Source organism: Rattus norvegicus, chromosome 19, assembly GCF_021556685.1.
Source record: "Rattus norvegicus strain SHRSP/BbbUtx chromosome 19, alternate assembly SHRSP_T2T, whole genome shotgun sequence".
Taxonomy (NCBI): Eukaryota; Metazoa; Chordata; class Mammalia; order Rodentia; family Muridae; genus Rattus; species Rattus norvegicus.
In genome coordinates, this window is record NC_141552.1 from 44001992 (window position 1) to 44022554 (window position 20563).

The following is a 20563-nucleotide window of genomic DNA, read 5'->3' on the forward strand; positions in this document are numbered from 1 at the left end:
CTGTCCTGAGGAACCCCCGTGTTCTGTGAATGGTCTGCATCCACACAGTATGTTCGGCTTTTAGAAAAATTATTATGATTAGCTCTGGTTCTGATAATCTGCTAGTTCTAGGCTGGTTACAGTTGTATGGCAATAATTAATAGATGGAATATCAGAAGGCATGAGGCAGAGACCTCTGGCCTTGATGTGTACTCCCACACACTCCCCCGAACACACACACACACACACACACACACACACACACACACACACACACAAACAAATGGAAGGTGTAAAGCTTATTTGGAACCCGTGTAACCTACACTCTGGTAAAAGACATTTCTGAGCTCAACGAGAGGTGGTGCCCCTTAATTCCCTATAGATGGGGTGGCTTTGTTAGATGGGACAGTGGAACTGTGTTAATCTTATTGTTGTAGATATAAAGGTCTGGGAATATTTACAAGCAAACAGATACATGCTTGGACTCGGGTTTGAAACATCAGAGCAAGCACAATTACATGAAGCTAACAACGAAATCCTGGTGTCCTTTTATTGCATGACAACTTTCTGAATTCACACTCTAGCACCCTCATCAGCAGCCCCAGTAGAACCGGAGGCTAAGAGGAAGGAGTTGGTGCGTTTGAGGAGTGGTGGTGAGGGGAAGGTTCCCTTTCCATCCTGTACTATTTGAATTTTTAAATACAAACATCACTTCTGTGATTTTTAAAGGAAACATTCCCAAGTGCATACTTGAAGATAATCTCATTATTTATTCATTGAGTCAACCCTGCTTCTACATGCCAAGAGCCACTTAAAAGGGATGGACCCAGAATGCCTTGGAAATAAGGGTGGGGGTGCTTTTTAAAAATGCAATTTTACTAATACAGGTATAAGCAATACTAGTTGATTTAATGAAGCAACTAGAAAAGGCGTCCTCTAACTGAAAATAAACCCTCGATGCTTCTGGTGTTCTGATTGGCAGCAGGTGTGGACAGCTAAGTGTTCCTTCTACCCTAAGAAAAACACCTTGGACAGGCCTTCAGCACTCACTCTGAAAGGTGGAAGCTTCCTTCCCTCTCTGTGTGGACTATCTGGGCCGATCTCATCCCATCCCCATGTGGCACCGCCTGTCCACCACCGGCTCCTCCACACTGACACCTTGGCCCTCAAAGCTGCATAGTGAACGACAGATTGCCAGGCACGGCCCGAATCGGGCTCCAGGTGAGACTGTTACACAACAGAGAGAGGGAATGATAATGATGTCTATGCTGGGTCACAAGAACATCAGTGGAAGATGGAGGACACGCACAAACAGGCTGTGGCAGGTCCCTAGCTTGCAGGAGTGTTTACACTACTAAAACCACAAACGGCTTTCACAGGACAAGCAGAGGAAGAAGGGACGAGAAGCTGAGACCTTGGGCCTAGCGGCAACTTTATGGCACACCTGAGGAAGGCACTACGTGAAAAACTAGCATGGCCAGAGTGCAGACTCCTCTCAACTTCCCTCATCTCCCGGTCATCTCCCCAGCTAGCATATCAATCAGCGATTCTTTATTTCAAGTGTACTGCATTGCCTTACACCAGATCCTTCTGGAATCATCCGTAAGTAGCCTTGGCAAACTCAGCTGATTCCAAAAATAAATAATGCATAAATGTAATAAAGCCTGCATATTAGCACTCCATATAAATCCATTTATTTCATCTTGAAACTATACTGCCGATAGTTTTAATTAGTACCGAAGTACACATGAATTGTGTACAAATTAGGGAGTCCTTGAATAGACAGACTAGCGAAATATAATGAGAAGACACTGACTGAAAAAATAAGCACACTCAAAACTGTTTGGAGCTGTGTGTGTGTGTGTGTGTGTGTGTGTGTGTGTGTGTGTGTGTATACGTGCGCATATGTATGTGTACGTGCATGTATGTATGTGTATGTGTGTATATGTGTGCATGTGTATGTGTGTATATGTGTGTATGTGTGCATGTGTCTATGTATGTGTGTGTATGTGTCTATGTGTGTATGTGTCTATGTATGTGTGTGCATGTGTCTATGTATGTGTGTGCATGTGTGCATGTGTGTGTCTATGCGTGTGTATGTGTGCATGTGTGTGTGTGTGTAGTCATGTGTGAGCAGGCTTGTGAAGGCTCCTTGGTGACTCTCCCCTGAACCTGGAACTAGCTCCTTCAATAGAGTGGCTGACCAGTAAATCTTTGGGACCCGACGGTCTCAGTCTCTCTGGCACGGGATTACTAAGGTACACACGTCTGTGTGTGTTCTGAGGATCAAACTCAGGTCTTTATGCTTGTGCAACAAGCTCTTTAACTAAACCACCTCCCCAGCTCTCTGGAAATGTTAAGCTACTGTGGAAGGGAAGGAAGGCAGAAGCCAAATGGGAAAGTCACCAGAATGCACTGACTGATTTTCCGACTCTGCCAGTGGTCAGTTCCTGGTGACATTTGCATTTCAATCTGTTCAAGGAGGAGATTTCACATCTTAGGACACATCCCATGCATACAGGACGCTGTTGATGACAGGAGATGGCTGGAAGAAGCAGTTCTTTCGTACACCGAACTGTTTGTGGTAACTTCAGTACAGCTTTAGCGCTGGGAAACACCGTCGCCTCCCTGGAAGGAAGCACACCTTCTGCAAAGCACCAAGATAGCAGTGTTCACTATCTTCCCTACTTTATGCCTGCCTGGTGAGCTAAATTCCACCTGATGCTAGCAGACCCAGTGGGACAGAGAACTGTTAACGTGCTCCGTGAGAGAAATCATGCTCCCTCTATAGACAATAGCAGTGAGACAGACAGACGGCAACCTAAGTCAATGGAAGCACTTCGGAGTGGTAGGTTTACTGTACGGAATGAGGATGGACGGTAGATGCGCCCTCCCCGGCAGAAAATCCACCCTCAGAGCAGATGCGAGTAACAGCCGTGAGTGTGCGGCTCAGAACCCAGCCTAACCCTGGAGCGGTGACAGGAGCCTTGAGGAAAGCAGGACCAGGAGCCCACTGTGCAGCTCAGCCTAGATGAGTTCCACACGGAAAGAAGATCAGCGGGGAAAGACGAGGAGGAAGGGGATGCTGCTGGGGCATCCTACCTGTGTCTCTCCTGAGCTCCAGACAGTGACTCAGTAAGCAGTGAGGCTATGTGAAAAGGGCGAAACGCCGACGGGGCCAGCGTGGACCAACAGTGCATGTCTCCCACACGGCAGACCCAGAGAAGCTCCGGGACCATTGGATGGATGAGCAGACACGAGCATGTGCATTTATACCCCAGCTGCCTCAGAAGCAGACTTGGAGCAGTTTATATGAAGCCCACATCCCTGGGGAAGTCCAATGATACGCCCTGAACTATCACTGAACAGGCTCTGCACAAGGCAGGGATGAGCTCACTGGAGCCCTGACAGGAGGCTTTGGAAAGAAATAAGCCATGTGTTTAATTTGCAAAAAGAGGAAATAAAAAAGGAAGAGATCTTAGTGACAATTCTAAATATCTCTGTCCCACACAATGAAACAAACCGAATACGCTTGGTACAGGGGTGGTGGGATGTTGAAGTTCAGTTATCTAGAGACAGAGCTGAGATCAGAGTGCACCCCTTAATTTCTAGTTTGGCGTTCTACCTGTTGTCAACTTAAATCCACAGAACAAAAAAAAGCAGACCCTCACAGAGCTAAATAATAATAACAATAATAAATCATGAATGGTTTTCTTTTCCCAGGTATTATTTTCAAAACTTCAAGTTTTTGTAGGCTTTGAAATCAAACATTTCTGGTTAGAGCCTACGATAGAATGTGCTGGAAATCAAGATAATTTGCAATTGAGTAAACGCGCACACAGCTCTTACCCTGTGCATAGATGTTGTATGTAGATGCCAGGGGACCCCGATGCGTGTGACTACTCCATATGCACTTGACTGGTGCATGTATGTGTAGGGTGGACCCTCCTTTCTAACAATATACAAGGGCTTTAAAGTCCACATAAAGGTTTCTGAAATCTCTTCGTTTGTCTGGGGTTGGTTTGTAAGATGGGGTCTCCTGTAGCTCCAGCCACCCACAGACTTGTTATACAGCTGAATAAGACATTGAACTTCTGGCTGTCCTGGGGCCTCTGGACTGATGCTGCTACAGGTAACCATCTGCACTCAGTTAGAGGGGGACCGGGGACGTAGGCAAGCACACTACCAACCCACCTACAGCCCCAGCAGACTCTAAATCTCTTGGTCTCTTCAATGCCATTTCAGTGGACGAGGGGCAGGGGTGAGAATAGCCTTGGCCAACAAGGTTGTTATGGTTAACATATGTGACATTATCAATGCGTGTCTTAAGACACGAGCATTGAGTCCAACCAAGCCTCATACCTCCAGCCATGCCACATTTAAGTCACTCTGAAAACCTCCGAGACCAGCAGCAGATTTGATTCCTGCTGGAAGGTCAGCTTCCTAGGCGAGCCCGTGTGTAAGTGTTCTGGATAAAGGCTCCAGCAGCTGTTAATCTAATGGGAGGGTGAGGAGAGGCCATCTTCTCTAGACTCTGTAAGCATCTGCAGTGACCTTAGTAACACCCCATAAAGACGAAAGGAAACATCAGCCCAGAAAACCCTTATGTGTTGACCCTGCAAATGGCCTCAGTTGTCAGTTTCTTGGGGCCAGGGTGCTCTGAAGTTGATATAAGTTTTACTTTGTACAAAGTGATGTTTTGGAGACCCTCTCTCTGAAACAACGCCCGTTATTTCTTTAACCAAGAGCCTGGCCCCCTGGGGCTCCCATTGGCTTTCTGCAAGAAACTTTGTCTTGAAAATCAAAACCATTTATTTTATTCTGAGCTGTAAGAGAACAGTGGCTTCAAAGAGAATTGAGTCAATGTGTGACATTTATCTTTATAGCAAACGGACATCATCTTTCCTCTAGCGTGTCCCCCTTCAGAGGAGCAGTGTAGCATGTGCTGAGGGCACAGGTCACATGAAAGAAGTCTCCCAGTCGAGTGTCATGTCTCTTTGGAGGGGCGGAAAGGACTCTCAAGGAATTCAACACACCCTGACCTGGCAACAACAGAATCCTGCTCAAAAAAGAAGAATGAAGCCAGACCTGAAAGACACTATTTTTCACGATCTGGACTCCCTTGACCCAAAGAAGGACAAAGCAATGTCTGCTGTCTAAATTACGGAGACAAGATCAGCTTCTCTACCACATAGCTCTTTAGAACTCCAGAGACAATGTTATGATGCCCTTTTTGTAACATTTTGAGAAACAGCTTTAAAAAAAAAATTCATGCTTGAAATCAGGATGGTAGGTGCTAGATGCTGGTGGCGCACACCTCTAATCCCGGCATCCTGGAGACAGAGGCAGGCAGATCTCTGTGAGGTCAAGGCTAGCTTAATCTACAGATCAAGTTCCAGGACAACCAGGGCTACACAGAGACCCTGTCTTGAAGAAAAAAGACCAAAAAGAAAAAGAAAAAAGAAAGAGAGAGAGGTGGGGGTGGGGGGGAGAGAAAAATCAGTGTGAGATTTTATAGCCTGTTTGTGGAAATGAGGAACAGGCACGTTATTTGTTTGTTTGGTGTACTCTTTCTCCCCCACCCCGGGCTTCATGTAGCCCAGGCTAACCTCAAAGTCATTATGTGGCCAAGGATAACCTTGAACTTCTGATCCTTCTGCCTCTCCAATATAAAGGTTATAAGTATGTGCCATTAGTTTATTGTTGGTTTATGATTTATTGGCAACCTGGGGGCTGTGGTTTGGCTTTGTGTGAATAGCATTGTGCGAATGTGAAAAGACCTGCACTAATGATTCGTGTGCACAAGTGTTCATGCATGCATGTATCTCTCTCTCTCTCTCTCTCTCTCTCTCTCTCTCTCTGTGTGTGTATGTGTGTGTGTGTGTGTGTGTTGCTTGTTTGCTTGCTTCTTTGTTTGTAGATGTGGTCTTACTGGGTCCAGCCTGGTCTCAAATCTTCAGCCTTTGTGAGTGCTGGGGTGACAGGTCACTGTGCCTAACTTGTTTACAAAGTTTGTTGTTGTTATCATTGTTTCTTTTACACTTATCAGTGTGAGTGTGTGTGAGTGTGTGTGTGTGTTGCGTGTGTGTGTGTGTACATGTGTTACATATGCATGCTTTATGCGTGGAGGTCAAAGGACAGCTTTTAGGAGTCATGTCCAGGGATCAATCCAGGAGTCAGGTTTGGGGCAGGCACCTTTACCTACCTACAGAGCCACCGCTGACTCTACATAAGTCTCAACGTGATCACCATTGTGGCACCTGGTGCATTTGTAACTTAGATGGCCATATATACCAGACTGAGGTCAACTCTGATCACAAGCAACTTCACCAACGCAGCTGCGGATGACTGAGAGGTGCCAGGTCACACGCAGTGGTTCTACGTATAATGAAGAGAGAATGTGGTCTACTTCCTGTTCCAGTTTTTGCAGAATACCCACGAGAGACACTGGAAACCACCCCTGTCCCGGGCACAGGTATGTGTCACAAACACAGTTCTGGAGCAAAGCAGGACATGAAATGGCACTGTCATGTCGGCATGGCAGTGACTAAACCCCTCCCCCAGAGCATCTGACTGTGAGTGCCAGGGCTCTATGGGACAGTGATGTCTTGGAAAAGACCATCTTACATTGCCACACACACAGTCTTCCACATCTGAATAGATTTGAACAAAATGAAGCCTGTGCAGAAATGCTTGCACTCCGTCTGACAAGAAATTACAGGCGAATAGGATAGGTGAACAAAGCTTAAATTCCACAAAAAGCCCCGTAAGAAAAATACTAACATAAGGTGTGTGCTGTGATCAACTGCACAGAGCTTACACTGATTACACAAAAGTCCATTTGTGCTAGAGGCAGCGGGGGCCCCCTCTGTCCACTATTTCTAAAGCAGTGGTTTCCCCCTCTGCGTTCCCTGATGCCTTGCCCTCTGACAAGGATGCTTTGATCTCCCCCATTAAATGTATCTGGTACAGACCTAGTCTGAACTTGGGAAGGGGTGGGGGTGGGGAGGGTGCATGAAAGGGAGGGAGTATACTGCACGGCGCTCAGATTATTCATTACTTTTCAAAACCATGGCTATTTGTGAAGGCTTTGTGTGACGCACACATGAAAGCCTATTACACTGCCCATTTTAAGTTATTTTGTTGTGCTCTTGCTTTTTGATTTCTGCTTCGTCTTGGATGGGAAGCTCCCCCACCCCACGCCAGTGAAAGGGCAAAGAGGAAGACAAGGCGGGCAGTTTCCAATCAGAGCAGCGCCGTGGCTGAACAAGATTCCATACCTGAATTGGAGGGCTTGGAGACTCTTCCCTTGGGAACCGGAAGTAGCAATAATTCCAAGGACTGAGGCTGTGCTGGCGGAGGTGGTGGGGGAGGGGGCGGGGTGACTTTTTCTGGCTTCTTCTCAGAAGGCGGCAGTGGTAGAGGGTCATCAGGCAATAAAGATGACTTCTCAGCCAGAAGGCTACCGGCGGCCCTGGCAGCCACTTCTTTGAGAAGGGCTGCGGAGGAGGTCATGGAGGCCAAAGACAGGAAAGAGCTGGCAGGAGGCGGGTGCTCCTGACCCGGAGTCAGACTTCTCTCACTCACTTTCTTAGACAGAGCCGCCAAGGTGGAGCTGGCCGACTGGGAGCTGAACGGGGAGGAAAAGGACTCAAACCTCAGGCTGTCCTCTGTCCGGGACAGAGACTTGTCCTGCAGAACGGCGTTGGCTGCGGCTTTCAGTTTGAGGATGGCGGAGTCGGGGGACAGGCCACAGGTGGTGGTTGAGTTCGGCAACCACTTACCTTGATTCCATATGAAACGGTTACTTGGGGTGTATTGGTCACTCTGATCCTGCTTCTCTGCCAGCTTCCTGGCCAGGACACTGAGTTGCTGGGCATGGTGGGACGGTGGGGAAAATGACAGACTGGGGCCAACATTCACGGGGGACTCCACCCTGCCATTGGCTGTGCCATCGAGTTTGAGGGACCCGGCCTCCAGCAGCCGCCGCAAGTTGCTGCTCAGAGGTTTATTGGAACTAGGTGGGTCATCGTCGCACACAGAGGACACTCCGGGTGAAAGGTGGCCTTGACACTGCAGTGAGTCTCGGAGAACCTCACCATCAAGTGCCACCAGTTCCAGCGTGTGGCTGCTGGGGGTGGCACTGCCCAGGGAGGTGTCGGGGGATGTGGACTGCTCTTGGATCCGGTCCTCCAGTGATAGCTTATAGTTCTCTTGGACTTCCCCATAGGATGCTTCTGATGGAGTCTCAGAGGAATTCCCATACCACTGTTCTCCTTCGCTGAAATCTCCCTCGGCCTCGTCCTGCCTACTAACATCTGGAGGGAATCAAGAAGACCAGGTTACTCCCAAAGAGAACGGCCAGTTCGTTTGCGACATTCAAAGGGGGTAAGAGGTTGGGGGTGGGGTGGGGTGATGACATGCACACTCTTCCCTTCCACCCCAGGACCATACCAAAGCCAGCAACACCGAGAGCTGACTCGAGGTAAACACACTAAACAGGCAAAGACTAAAGATAGCTCGTGTTGTGAGTCTTTCTTTTTAAGCAGTGATTTGGTAAGAGCTGAACCAGAGAAAGAGAAAAACATTACCAGAGAAGAAGAGGCTTGAAGAAAAGCCCAGTGCTGCTCATGAATAGAGGAACCAAAGTAAAGCCTACAACTAACTCCAGCAGTGGGTAGTGCAGAGCCGGAAGCTGTGGTGCCTGTCCTAACCCAGTGGCCTCGGGCATATCACCTAGGTGCTTTGAGGCTCCATGTCCTCCGGTGTAGGACGAAATTCAGTTTTTAATAAAGCTTCTCCAAGCATGTAAACACTCCCTGCCACACTCTGTTGGCCACTTATGAAGCTTAAGTTCCAGTAAGCATGTGATCATGTTTTGAAAACAGAAAAGTGCTCGGTAAAAATCAGACCTTGTTTGCCTTAGTGGCCTCTGGGGGGAGTGGGTTGTGTGTACAGCTCAGGTGCCAGCTTTCTGATTTCAGGTGCCAGCTTTCTGATTGATTTCAGGTGCCAGCTTTCTGATTTCAGGTGCCAGCTTTCTGGCCATGTACCTAAGGTAATGACTAGCAATTATTCCTTTGCACCACTACAAGTTCTCAGGAGTTATTTTCTATCTTTTAATATACAGATCTGCCGCCGCCGCTGCCGCCAGAGCCCTCTTCCACTGCCAGTCAGGTGGACTCACATTCTAAGAACTGAGTGAGGGCCACCACATTTTCACCTTTGTGACCTTCATCTGGATGGCACTTTCCCAGAAAGGCTGAAGGCCAAATCCTACCCATCATCTTCCATGCCTAGTTTCAACAAAGTCTACCCATCACCCTTCATGCCTAGTTCCAAAGGCTCTTTTCTTCCAGTTGATCCACAGAATTAATCTCCCCTTCTTACCCATTCAACAAATAACTGTGGAGTGCTTAGCTGTGTGCCAGACATTATTCTAGACTGCTCTAAAGTGGACAACTGTTAACAAAATAATGACCCTGCCCTCTTGGAGCTTTCTCTTCATCAGAAAAGAGCTAACGTTAAACTATCCTTCATAGAAGATGCTGTGGGCAGGAGGGAAGGGCAAGCAATGGGAGACTGTAGCACATGACAAGGAGGACCGCAGGCGGGTTGCAATTTTAGAAAGGGTGGCAGGGTCCCTCACTGAGATGGTGTCTTTGAGTGGAGCCTGGGAGAGTGACCCAGGCATGCAGAGGGAGGAGCCAATGTGATAAAGGCCAGCATGTGTGCAGTGAGTGCTGGGTATGGAGCGTGGAAAGGAGGTCTAAGGTGGCAGTATCTGCTTGAGAGGACATTTGGGAAAGAGTGACAGTATGTTACATGCAGATCAGTAACATGCTGTGAACATGAAGCTAGCACAATTGGAAGCCACTGGAGGAAGCCACTATGGGCAGGGACCTCATAGGATGGACAGGGACCTCATAGGACATGGTTTATGATGCCAAAAGATTGATTGCTCTGGCTGCCTCATGGGAAAATGGCTGCAGTTATAAGAGGGAATCAGGAGACCACCACAGGGGCTGAAGAAGCGGGAGGAATGGGCATGGCTTCCTTTAGATGACAGCTGGTGGGCAGATTCCAAGGGTGTTTTTTAACCTTTTGTTGAGAGTTGCCTCACATCCCTCTAAGGGACCTGTTGCCCTCTTCCCTTCTCAAAGCGTGCTCCTTGGAGGCAGGTTGTGCTCCCTTCTCTATACACCCCACTTTGAGCCACGCAGGGAGCCTGGTCCCCAGCAGAGTTCCATCAGTATTTGGAGACTGCCAAATTCCTCCTGGCGCTAGGCTCCAAACCATCCTGCACTGTTTGTTTTCAGAATTGTAACTACAGGAGGAGCTACAAGCGAACACATTGATCTTCCCATGCTGTTCAGAGAGGAGCTGCCACAGATGACAAATTCCCTCACTAGGTGATAGGTCTGCAACTCCTTCCCTGGCTCCCTTATTAAGTTATCGAGAAAATGTAAAATATCAAATGGAATTTGTTTTAAAAAAAAAAAACTGCTAAAATTGCATTTTCTCTGTAAAACCAAGTCTGGTTCCCCACCATTTGCCACATTCCCCCTTTTCAGTTGATTTCTGCATTTTTCATCTGTCCTAGAATCTCTGGTGACTCTGGACCCTCATTTCCCCAATGGCTTCCAGGAGTGGGGGTGACTCATTTGTTTGTTTTTTACCAAACCTCAAGCAGTCAGCATCAACCCCAACAGTTTTATGTGTCTTTTACTACCTGCCTAGAGTTCAGATTAAATATCTTATACTTCAAGATGACAACAACAACATCTCTACTAGAAGCGGCAAGAAAGGTGAAGGTTGGAGAATCATTACAGTGAGAACCAGCTGACCTTCCTTGGATAGTTGTGCATATGACACCAGTGAACACCACAATGCACAGTCCGGAAGGCCATGCTTGGGCTCCGTGTCACACTGGCAGGGCACTAGGATACTCAAGACTGGCCCTGGGCCAGGGAATTAAGAGTGCTACTCCATGCACTAAATTCCTTAGGTAGTTGGGTCAACTTCTGCGTGCTATGACAAAAAAAGGAGGCAGAAAGGGAGTGGAGACACAATGTATAGAACAAAGGGTCCTCCCCTCAGGCTGATCATCTCCAGAAAGGGAGTGGATGGTCTTTATGTGGGATGGCCCCTTGCTGATTCCTGATTCAACTATGGAAGCGTAGATGGGGGTGTCTGGCAGAGCAGCCAGCCTCTAAGAACTTGGCAGAACCCATCCTGGAGGCTCTGTGGCAGGCTCACTAGACCTTAAAAAGGTCCATGAAGTGAGGGTTCTAAGGACTTAAAAGCTTACTGACAGGTGTCCTCTTTTGTCATTTTACTGAGATGAAAAAAACCACTAAAGATAACCAGCTAACTCGATACCATATGGCTACCTGCTACTAACAGCAGAACCAAGGACCCACAGCTCTGGATACCTGGCCCAGGGTTTCTCTACTACAAGACTCTCAAGTGAGACACACAGCTGAAATCTCCACAGAAGGCCAACCTCCCAATCTCACCAAAATATGACCCCAAACAATTGTTACAAGTGAGCAAAGATTTCACAGAGTGGTGTTTGCCACTACATGCCTGTGTGTGTTTCTCGGGCATCCAGTTGTGCATTCCAAGCAGACATAATCCCAGAGATCCATGTTCCCCTGAACTATCCAAAAACTGGGATTCAAAGGTCATAGCACTCACTATGTTAATCGCTGTGATGGTTTAATCTTTGTTATTAACTTGATTGGATCTGGGATTAACTAAGAGATATATCTTGGAGGGGGTGGGTCTATGAGAGTGTTTCCTGAGAGAACTGACTGAGGGAAAAGCAGGGTTGGTTTTGCCTGCCTGTCTTCACCCTTGATGGTGATTGCACTGGCCTTGTGGTTGCTACAGCCGCCGCTGCCATCCTTGGCTGGTGATGGACCCTAACTTCTCAGCTTCTTAGTATGGACCAAAGACCCATGTTCTAGGAGATGCTCCACTACGTCTTTAGTTCCAGACAGGACTGCTGAGACATCCAGCCTTGTGCACTCAGCCTCTCCGGTATGACGATAGCCACTGCTGAACTACCCAGGAAGCATGGTGTAAGCCAGTCTAATAAGTCACCTCTGTGATGTACAATCATTCCCAGAGAACTCCAGGTACTAACAACACAATCACTTCCCTGAACGTGACGGTTCTGAAGTCTGAGCTCCTCAAACAACCCCAGAATCAGAACACATCCCCTCACATGGGCAAGAGCAGGAATCTGAGAGGAGACATGGCTCAAAGTATTCGAACATCCTTGAGGTCAAATGAAAAGTACAGAGTCCTCTAGAAAAATACATTAAGATACAGAAGGATGTAAAGAGAGTGGGGAAAATCAAAATCACCTTCTGTTAACAAGACGATGAAAGGTCTTCCCACAAATACAAATTATTTGTTATTATTTATTCTTTTATTTGTGGGCTCCCCTGGCTCCCATTGACTGCTGAGAAGCAGGGGTTCAGAGAGACTCGACCATGCCAGCTACCAGAACTCTTGTCCCTGTACATCATGAGGAAAGATTCTACTGGCAGGCAAGTCATGCTGTGCCACTGCAGTAGAAGAGGGACCTGCTGGGTGCCACAAGTGCAGGACATGGAAGTCCTGACTTTCACTTTTGAGAAGGCCTTGGCAGAAAGACACCACCATTTTCTTGTCTGTCAAGCAGTGTGAAATCTGCCCAGGAAGCAGCAGAGCTGCACAAGGTTCTCGCAAGTCTTCCTGCGGCTTTCACAGCTTTCCCAACCCAGGCATCCCAGGGAAGCCTCTAAACGGCCGATGCAAAGAACTCTAGTAAACACATTATTTTTAACCTCTAAAAAAATGAATTTTTTTCCATTGTTACTTCTCCAGCAATCTCTGTCTAGACTGTCAGGTTTGCACTGTTTCTTGTCAGATTTACACAACAATGTGTGTATACATGTGTGTGCGTGTCTGTATGGTCCCTCGAAAAATCAGAAAGTCAAAGAAAGAAGAAAATTAGGGCAATTGCGGAGGGGAAAGTATGGCAAACACATTTCTGTTCCTACACTGTGAGTACTTCTTTCTTGAGTAGAACAAACAAACTTCCACCACCTAACACATTTATTTATAATTTAGTTCTCAAGCAGCAATCGGGTAAGTCGATATCCAGAACTTTCTCTGTCCTCAGAAGAGAATGCCTCTGCACCGCACCGTCTCAAAGCCGGAAGATTTTCATTAGATGCATTTAATTGGGCTGACAGTCAGCTCAGGGCTTCCTCACTTAGAAGGACGAAGAGCGGGTGGACAGGCAACATATACAACATGCCTATTAATTTCCAGCCGTTCGAGTTATAGTGAAGCAAGGGCAGATAGAAACCTGTAAGCCCCATTTCTCAATCTACTTATATACCATACCTGCCAGTCGGCCACACACATGAATCCACCAGCCCCTTGGGACTACCAGAGGTTGGCTTGGGTCAATAGTGAATGTCTCTGTAACACTCCCACAGGCGTGTTCACCTGCTACCTACAAACTAGCTTGTTTCCCTCCTAAGATCATCCAAATCCCTTTATACCTAATATGCATCTGAGGTAAATATCTAGACCTGCTTTTCAAGGTTACACGCCTCAATTGGCATTAATTGTACCCGTAATACTTGCTGTAAATCAAACGCCAGCTTTTACATGAGACATTATACAAAAGTGGTATGTAGGGCTGAAGGAGCTGTACTACAAAAGCTGTTAGCAAAACCAATGCTAATGCTTATTTTTAGGGATTTTTAATTTGCTTGTGATTTTGTTTGTTTGAGGCAGGCTCTGAGGTATTCCAGGCTGACCTCAAGTTCGCTGTGATGGTTAGGGTTACTTGTCAACTTGACACAGCCCAGAATCACCTGTGAAGACGGTCTCAATAAGAATTTGTATACATAGAGTTGGTCCATGGGCATGGCTATTGATATGGGAGAATCAGCCCACTATGGGCACCATCATTCCCTAGGCAGAGGGTCCAGAACCCTGTGTGAGTATAGATGTCATGTTGAAAGCAAGTGAGCATGCATGTCTGTACTCCTTCTCTCTGATCTCGACTGTGAATGAAGCTGACAGCTGTTTCAAGCATGTGCACTGTGGCTTCCCTGCAGTCATGGGCTGAAACCTGGGACTGTAAACTGAAATAAACCCTTTCTCCCCCAAACTGGTTTTGATCAGGGCATGTGATCACAGAAACACTGTGATCAAACTTGCTGTGTGGCCAAGAATGACCTTTTCCTGACTCCACTTTTTGGGTGCTGGGATTACAGAAGATTGTCATTGTACCCAGTCTGTGGTACTGATGATGTGGCTTCATGTGGGCTAAGAGTGGGGTGTACTGTACAAACAGCCCAACCCCCACTAATACAAACATATAAGAGAATGTTCTCAGAATTCACGTGCCCGAAAGTCAAGCCCTACAGTTTACGGGCCATGGTGGAGTGGAGACTGGACAAGCCTTTACGTCACAAGCTTGCCACCACCAAAAGGGATCCCCCCAACACGTGCTGATGGAAAGAGGGGGCAGTTAGTTTTATAGGTAGTGTTGAAAATTGTACCAGATGTTGAAAAACCATCCACACACAGAACCGTTCCTCTGCCAACAACCAAAATAAAACATGCCTTCCATAGATAAGGCTAATTCTCAGGTGGTGGTAGTATGTGTGGATAAATTAACCTGACGGGGTGGAAATGTCCAGATTCCGCATTCTTTCCATTTGAAAGCCACACTACTATTGATTCGCCAAAGGTGTCACCTGATCCCCTCACACCCGCTAGCTTTGGATACCACGCCACTAGACGACAGATGTTGGGAGTTAGTTGCTCCATGGAGACCCCGCTCCATGCTCGAAGACAGTGATCGGGTGGTGGTGAACCGCGGGACTACAGAGCATAAAGAAGGCTTTTCTCTCGGGATGATTGTACCGCAGAAGGTGAGGCCACAACAGGGCTGGGGCCTGATAGGATTTTGCAAGGACCATCAGGGTACATTCTTGTTCAGCTTCAGATGATTCCTGGACCACATTTCACAAGAGGAAAAAAAAAAAAAAAGAGGCTGCAGGATACCTAGAATTTCACCCTCCAGGAATAAAAGGTCTTTCCTCTTCTGATTGGTCTGCTGATGGACATGCTCCACTCCCTACGCCTATCACTGCAGCCAGAGGGCAGAACCTAGTGGGCTCAATGTGGGTCACAGAAGAAAGGCCCGGCAAGAGGTGCCAGGAAGACAAAAGCCACCCACCCACTCCGTGCCGGTTAATAAGTTTCTTCTGCAGCATCCAGAGCTGCTCTCCACCAGTTTTATGATGTGAGCACAAAACACATCTGTAGTTGGGCTGGCTTCATCTGCCAACGTCTCAGTTTTCCCTTTGTGGCCTGAGAGCCGGAGAATATTTCTGACTCCACTCGGCCCTGAAACGGGGAGGGGGCCTTGTAGGTCTTCAGGGCTTGGTGTTCTCTGTCTGAGATAAAGGCCCCACCAGTTCCCAGGACAAAGGTTCAGAGAAGACACAGCTGTCAGCCAGGGCAAGAGGAAAACTTAGGAACTGGCAGGGTGGTGGGACAACAAGATTCCTGACCCCAGTGCAGCCGAGAGGCAGCCTAGGAGAAGACTGTACCTGAGACTGCAGAGGGGATCCTGGGCCGGACCAGTCATCACACACAGCACTGCCTGCAAATTATGATGCAAATCCCCTCGGTGGAAAGATGTAACAAAAATGAACACACCATTCCTTGCCTTTGAAGTGAATTCCAACCCAGTTAGTAGACCAGGTTCAATGTGCTCAGATAAAGAGCCTGGGGATATCCTCCCATGGCCATGCAACTAGACGGCTCCTCCATCAAAACACCCATCTCGACAGAAATGGCGCCCTTCTACCTCTCCAAGACAACGGCTTAGAGCGCCCACCAAACCTCCAGCCTCCTCTCGATGTTCTCATTCACTCATAGATTCTACTGGTTCTTTCTTCCCTACATGGGCCCTTGGCCCAAGACCCCCTTAGTGGACATCCCCCGGGACACAGTAACACTTTTGTTCTGGTTGGGAGTCTCACCCAGCAGCCGGAATAAAGCTCTCAAGACTGTCACATCCCGGTACTCCCAGCTTCAACCAAGGCCTCCACAAGGCTTCTTGTGCTCATCAGGATACAGTCCCAGACCTCAAAGCCCTATATGACCTCCATACCTGTCATTCCCAGCCGCTCACTCTGACTAAGGCTGTAAGCTGTGCCATCTGACCTTGTGACTGTTTATCTCTTTGTCAGAAAGCCTTTCTCTCCCAACTACTCACATGACCAATGTCCTCATGTCTCTCATGTCTTCAGGTAACCCCTCAAACAACAATGGGGAGAATAGGTCTTTGTTTCATTTGTAGCTGTGTCCCCATCTCTTGGAACAGTGCCAAGTACAAAGTAGGCCCTCAGTTATTACTTCTCAAAGGCATGAGCCGAAAGGAAGAATGGCTGTAAGATTGGAGAGGCTCTATCTATTGATAATAGAAACCGTCTTCAGAATAAGAATCTACAATACTGTAAAAACAGTGAGTCAAACACGGAACAAAGAAAAGAACCTACTTCATACACTCGCTTTCCACCCAAGTTCCCTTCCCAGGCAAGAGAAGACAGCCCCGCTGCCCCACCCCACCCACACAAGGTAACCAGGACTGATTGTGGAAGTCCCTCCTAGAAAGCCCAAAGATCTTTAATCAGTATTTTTACAAATCCTGCCTGCTACACAGAGCTCTATCTCTTTCTTTAATAATTCTGGTTGTTTCCCACAAGGCAATAAGAAAAACGGGTTCTCAAGATGCCACATGTGTCTGTAGAAACCCATCTGCTTGGAGAAACGAGAGCATAGGAAATGTTGGGTGTTGTGGTATCTGAACTGGAGGTCCCAGCACTTAGGCGGTAGAGGCAAGGGGCTCGAGTTCCAGGCCAGCCTGCTGCATGGACACTATGTCAAAGCAAAACAACTACATCGGAGAGCACAGTGTTGTGGGCTCAGTGATGGTGGCTTCAGGGCCACTGTTGTCAACCAGAGAGCAGACTGCTTCGGCTCCTGTGACCACCGCCCTCACGGACCAAAGCTAAAGAACAGACAAGCTTCCAGGCTTGGCCAATGTAACTTCAAAAACGATTTGTGAATTCAAAATCTGTCTTATGATTTTGGAAACCCAGTTCTAACAGCAAGACCCAGAGACAGGTCAGACAGACAGAGTCAGAGATCCTGCAGCTGACTGACAAAGCCAAGGCAGAAGCTCCCGAGTCCCCACCAGACCCACGTCCCATTTCAAAATCATGGAGCCTTTCTGTCATTTTTCAGTGAGTGGTGAATTCCAGAGCAAACTCTGGCACACACCAGGCTCCCAGTAAAGATCTATGAATGAATGAACGGAGCCCTTAAGATACACCTGCTCCACAGAATACACCTGGTGGTTGTCAGCAAACCACAGCTCCAAAAGCATATCGGCTGAGGCACGCTCTCTCATGAGTGACAAAACCAAGTTGAAAAGCAAAACTTCAGGGACACTGTGGCAAAAATAAAAATTTTCAGGTAATAAAAAAAATTACCGGAAGATCACCAAACGCACAGTATTTTTTAACATTTCATCTTAGTGGGATTTTAGAATGGGTACACTCGAAACAAAGTCCTTAGCAGGTCCAGATCATCGCTGTGTTCTAGTACACGGGTATGCCTCAAGATTATGTTAACTAACTGGCTTCAGGCTCCTGTGGACTGGTGGAGGCTGGAGGTGGATGCATGGGTGTGTGCTCACACACCCATGCAGGCAGGTGCGGATGCATGGGTGTGTGCTCACACACCCATGCATGCAGGTGTGGATGCATGTGTGTGCTCACATACCCATGCATGCAGGTGTGGATACATGTTTGTGTGCTCACACACCCATGCATGCAGGTGTGGAAGCCAATGACCATCTTCTCCCTTGCTAACCACCTCATTTCTGACACATGGCCTCTCTTACTACACTTGGGGCTCAGTGCTTTGGCTAAGCTGATATAGGCAAGTATATTCCAGGGACCCTCCTGCCTCTGCCCCACAGCACCCGGGCTACAAGCGTGCACCATTGTGGCTTTTATGTGGGCATTGAGGATCTAAAGTCAGTCCTCATGTTTGGGTGTTGCCCTCCCCATCCCCTACCTTTGGATTTCAAGTTATGATTCCTACTTCAATAGTCCTTTTGAAGACTTGGGGTCTCAACTGATCCAAGGCAGAGAGGTCCTTTCTTCTAAACTTGTAGTTATTGTCTTGGATAAGCAGAAGAATATCACTGGACTCATTAAAACTGTGTGCAGGGCTAACAAGATGACACAGGATACAAGAGCCTCTGCCACTGGGCCTGAGTTTGATCCTTGGGACAGACTTAGCAGAAGGAAAGAACTAACTCCTAAAAGTTGTCCTCTGATTTCTACAGACATGCCAAGGCACACTAATCCCCCACCACACACACAACACACACAATTAAAGTCACTGTAGTTAAAAAATTAAACTGTGTGCAAACTAGGGATAAATACCTGATGTCACAGGCTGAACTGTGTTCAAAAGCCTTTCAGACACCAAGCAACCCCAATACACACGAACAGGCCTCTTTACATGATCAAGATAAGGTGAAGGCATTAGGGTGACTCCCAGATCTAAGAGTTAATATTCCCTATAAACAGGAAGCTGTAAATAAGCTCTTACATGCCACAGAGCTTCCAGAAGACAGAACAGAATTATGAGGTAGCTCTTCAACGGCCTTCGGAATGCCATGCTGCCCTACTGACTCCCTGACCATGAATGAATATCTGACCTCCAGAACTGAAGTTGTTTAAAACACTAGTTTGGGCTGGTGAGAGGGCTCAGTGGATAAAGGAGCTTGCTGCCAAGCTGGACAATCTGAGTTTGATCCAAAGGGTGGAAGGAAAGAATTAAGTCCTGAAAATTGCCCTGACTTGTACGCACATGCCATGGGGCATATGTGTGCCCGTGACCCCCCCACACACACACACACACGAGAGACAGACAGAGAGAGAGAGAGAGAGAGAGAGAGAGAGAGAGAGAGAGAGATTATTTTTAAAAGCTAAAAGTCAAGCCACCAGTCTATTATACCCAGAAAATGAACACTCTTAGGCTGTTCCCCTCTGGGTGCTGGAGAGGTGTGGCCCAGCACTTAAGGCCACTGGCTGCTCTTCCAGGGGACCAAAGTTTAGTTCCCAGCATTCAGGTGGCAGCTCATAACATCTAACTTCAGCTCCAGATATAGTGTTCGGGCGCCAGGCATGCATAAGGTGCACACTTATACACTTAGAAATAAATAAATCTTTTTCAAAAATGGACGTTCCTAGGAATTTTTCACATCTGAATTCGAAGCTGTGCCCTCAGCATCTCCATTTTGCCTCCTATTGGGGTGATAAAATCCCCTGACAAAAGCAACTCATGAAAGAAAATATTCATTTGACTCACAGGTCTAGGTTACGGTCCATCACTGTGGTGAGGTCAAGGTGCCAGGAACCCGAAACAGCTGTCACATTATGCCCACAGTCAAGGACAGAGGGCAATCAGAGCTCAGCCCCTCCCAAGCTCCCTTCAGTCCACAGTCCAGCACATGAAATGGTATCACCCACATCCAGATGGGGTCTCCCACCTCCATTAATACAAAAATGAAAATCCTTCCGGGGCAAGGCCACCAACCAACCTAATCCAGTGAGGTTAGATTATGTCAAGTTGACAATTAAAACAAACCCTCATGCTTAGTAATGTCACCTCTGCTAAGGTGGCTACTTTTGTCCAGAACTGACCTACTGAGGCTACAAGGTCAATGCTATGAACAGACTAACAGGTTCCCCCTACCCACATCCTCTACTTCCAAATATCATTCAAGTGAAGATTTTAGAAAAAGACTCTCTTGGGTGGCGCCTCCTGTTATCTGGTAAGCACCAACCAGCAGCAAGAGACAGGTACACTCAGCCTTACATACACACACCAGAGGGACGGTTTTAAAACACTGTGTGAAGTCACTTACCAATGGGCCAGTGCAGAAACCCAACGGCTCTGCTTAGTCCATAGATAGACTGTGTTCTCCTTTATCCTCTCATGCACCTCTCTCTGCACGAAAAGCATATAGACTCTGTCCCCTCAAGCAATCACACGTAATTCACTATGGTCACCATGTTGTCATCAGAGTCATCATCTGCTAGGGCTAACAAATGGGTCAATTACCTGCTTCCTTGACTTTTATTTCCTCTTGTATAAATGTTTTCATCCTAATATTACCAATACCTGTTTTAAGATGTGCAATAAATTACAAACTGACCGGAATCAGCAGGAAATTCCCTAATAGATCAAAAAAGAACTTAACCAGAGAAAAAGACCCCAATAACACAATCATGCACTCCATAGTCTGAGAAATCGCATCCCATAGAGAGCTAAATGGCTGTGCACTGAAATCAGCTTATGCATGAAATGATGGAGTTATTTGTGGTGTATCCCAACAGCAGAGGCCTGATGCACCTTATAAGGGAACATGCCCAAAGTCCTTCAGTCTGGGAAAGGAAAACATCACACTGCA

General features: G+C 47.2%; 1 protein-coding gene across 11 annotated transcripts in view; it reads right to left on the reverse strand.

The window, feature by feature from the left end:
• Positions 1 to 20563, reverse strand: part of Zfp827 (zinc finger protein 827) — a 166594-nt gene that overhangs the window by 124796 nt on the left and 21235 nt on the right. For all 11 annotated transcript variants that reach the window (XM_087594123.1, XM_087594122.1, XM_087594120.1 and 8 more), the window contains 1 exon segment: positions 7260 to 8297. Coding sequence is in view for 10 of the 11 variants with exons in the window: in XM_087594122.1 (XP_087450248.1) it covers positions 7260 to 8297 (1038 nt within the window). In the remaining variant the exon portion in view is untranslated.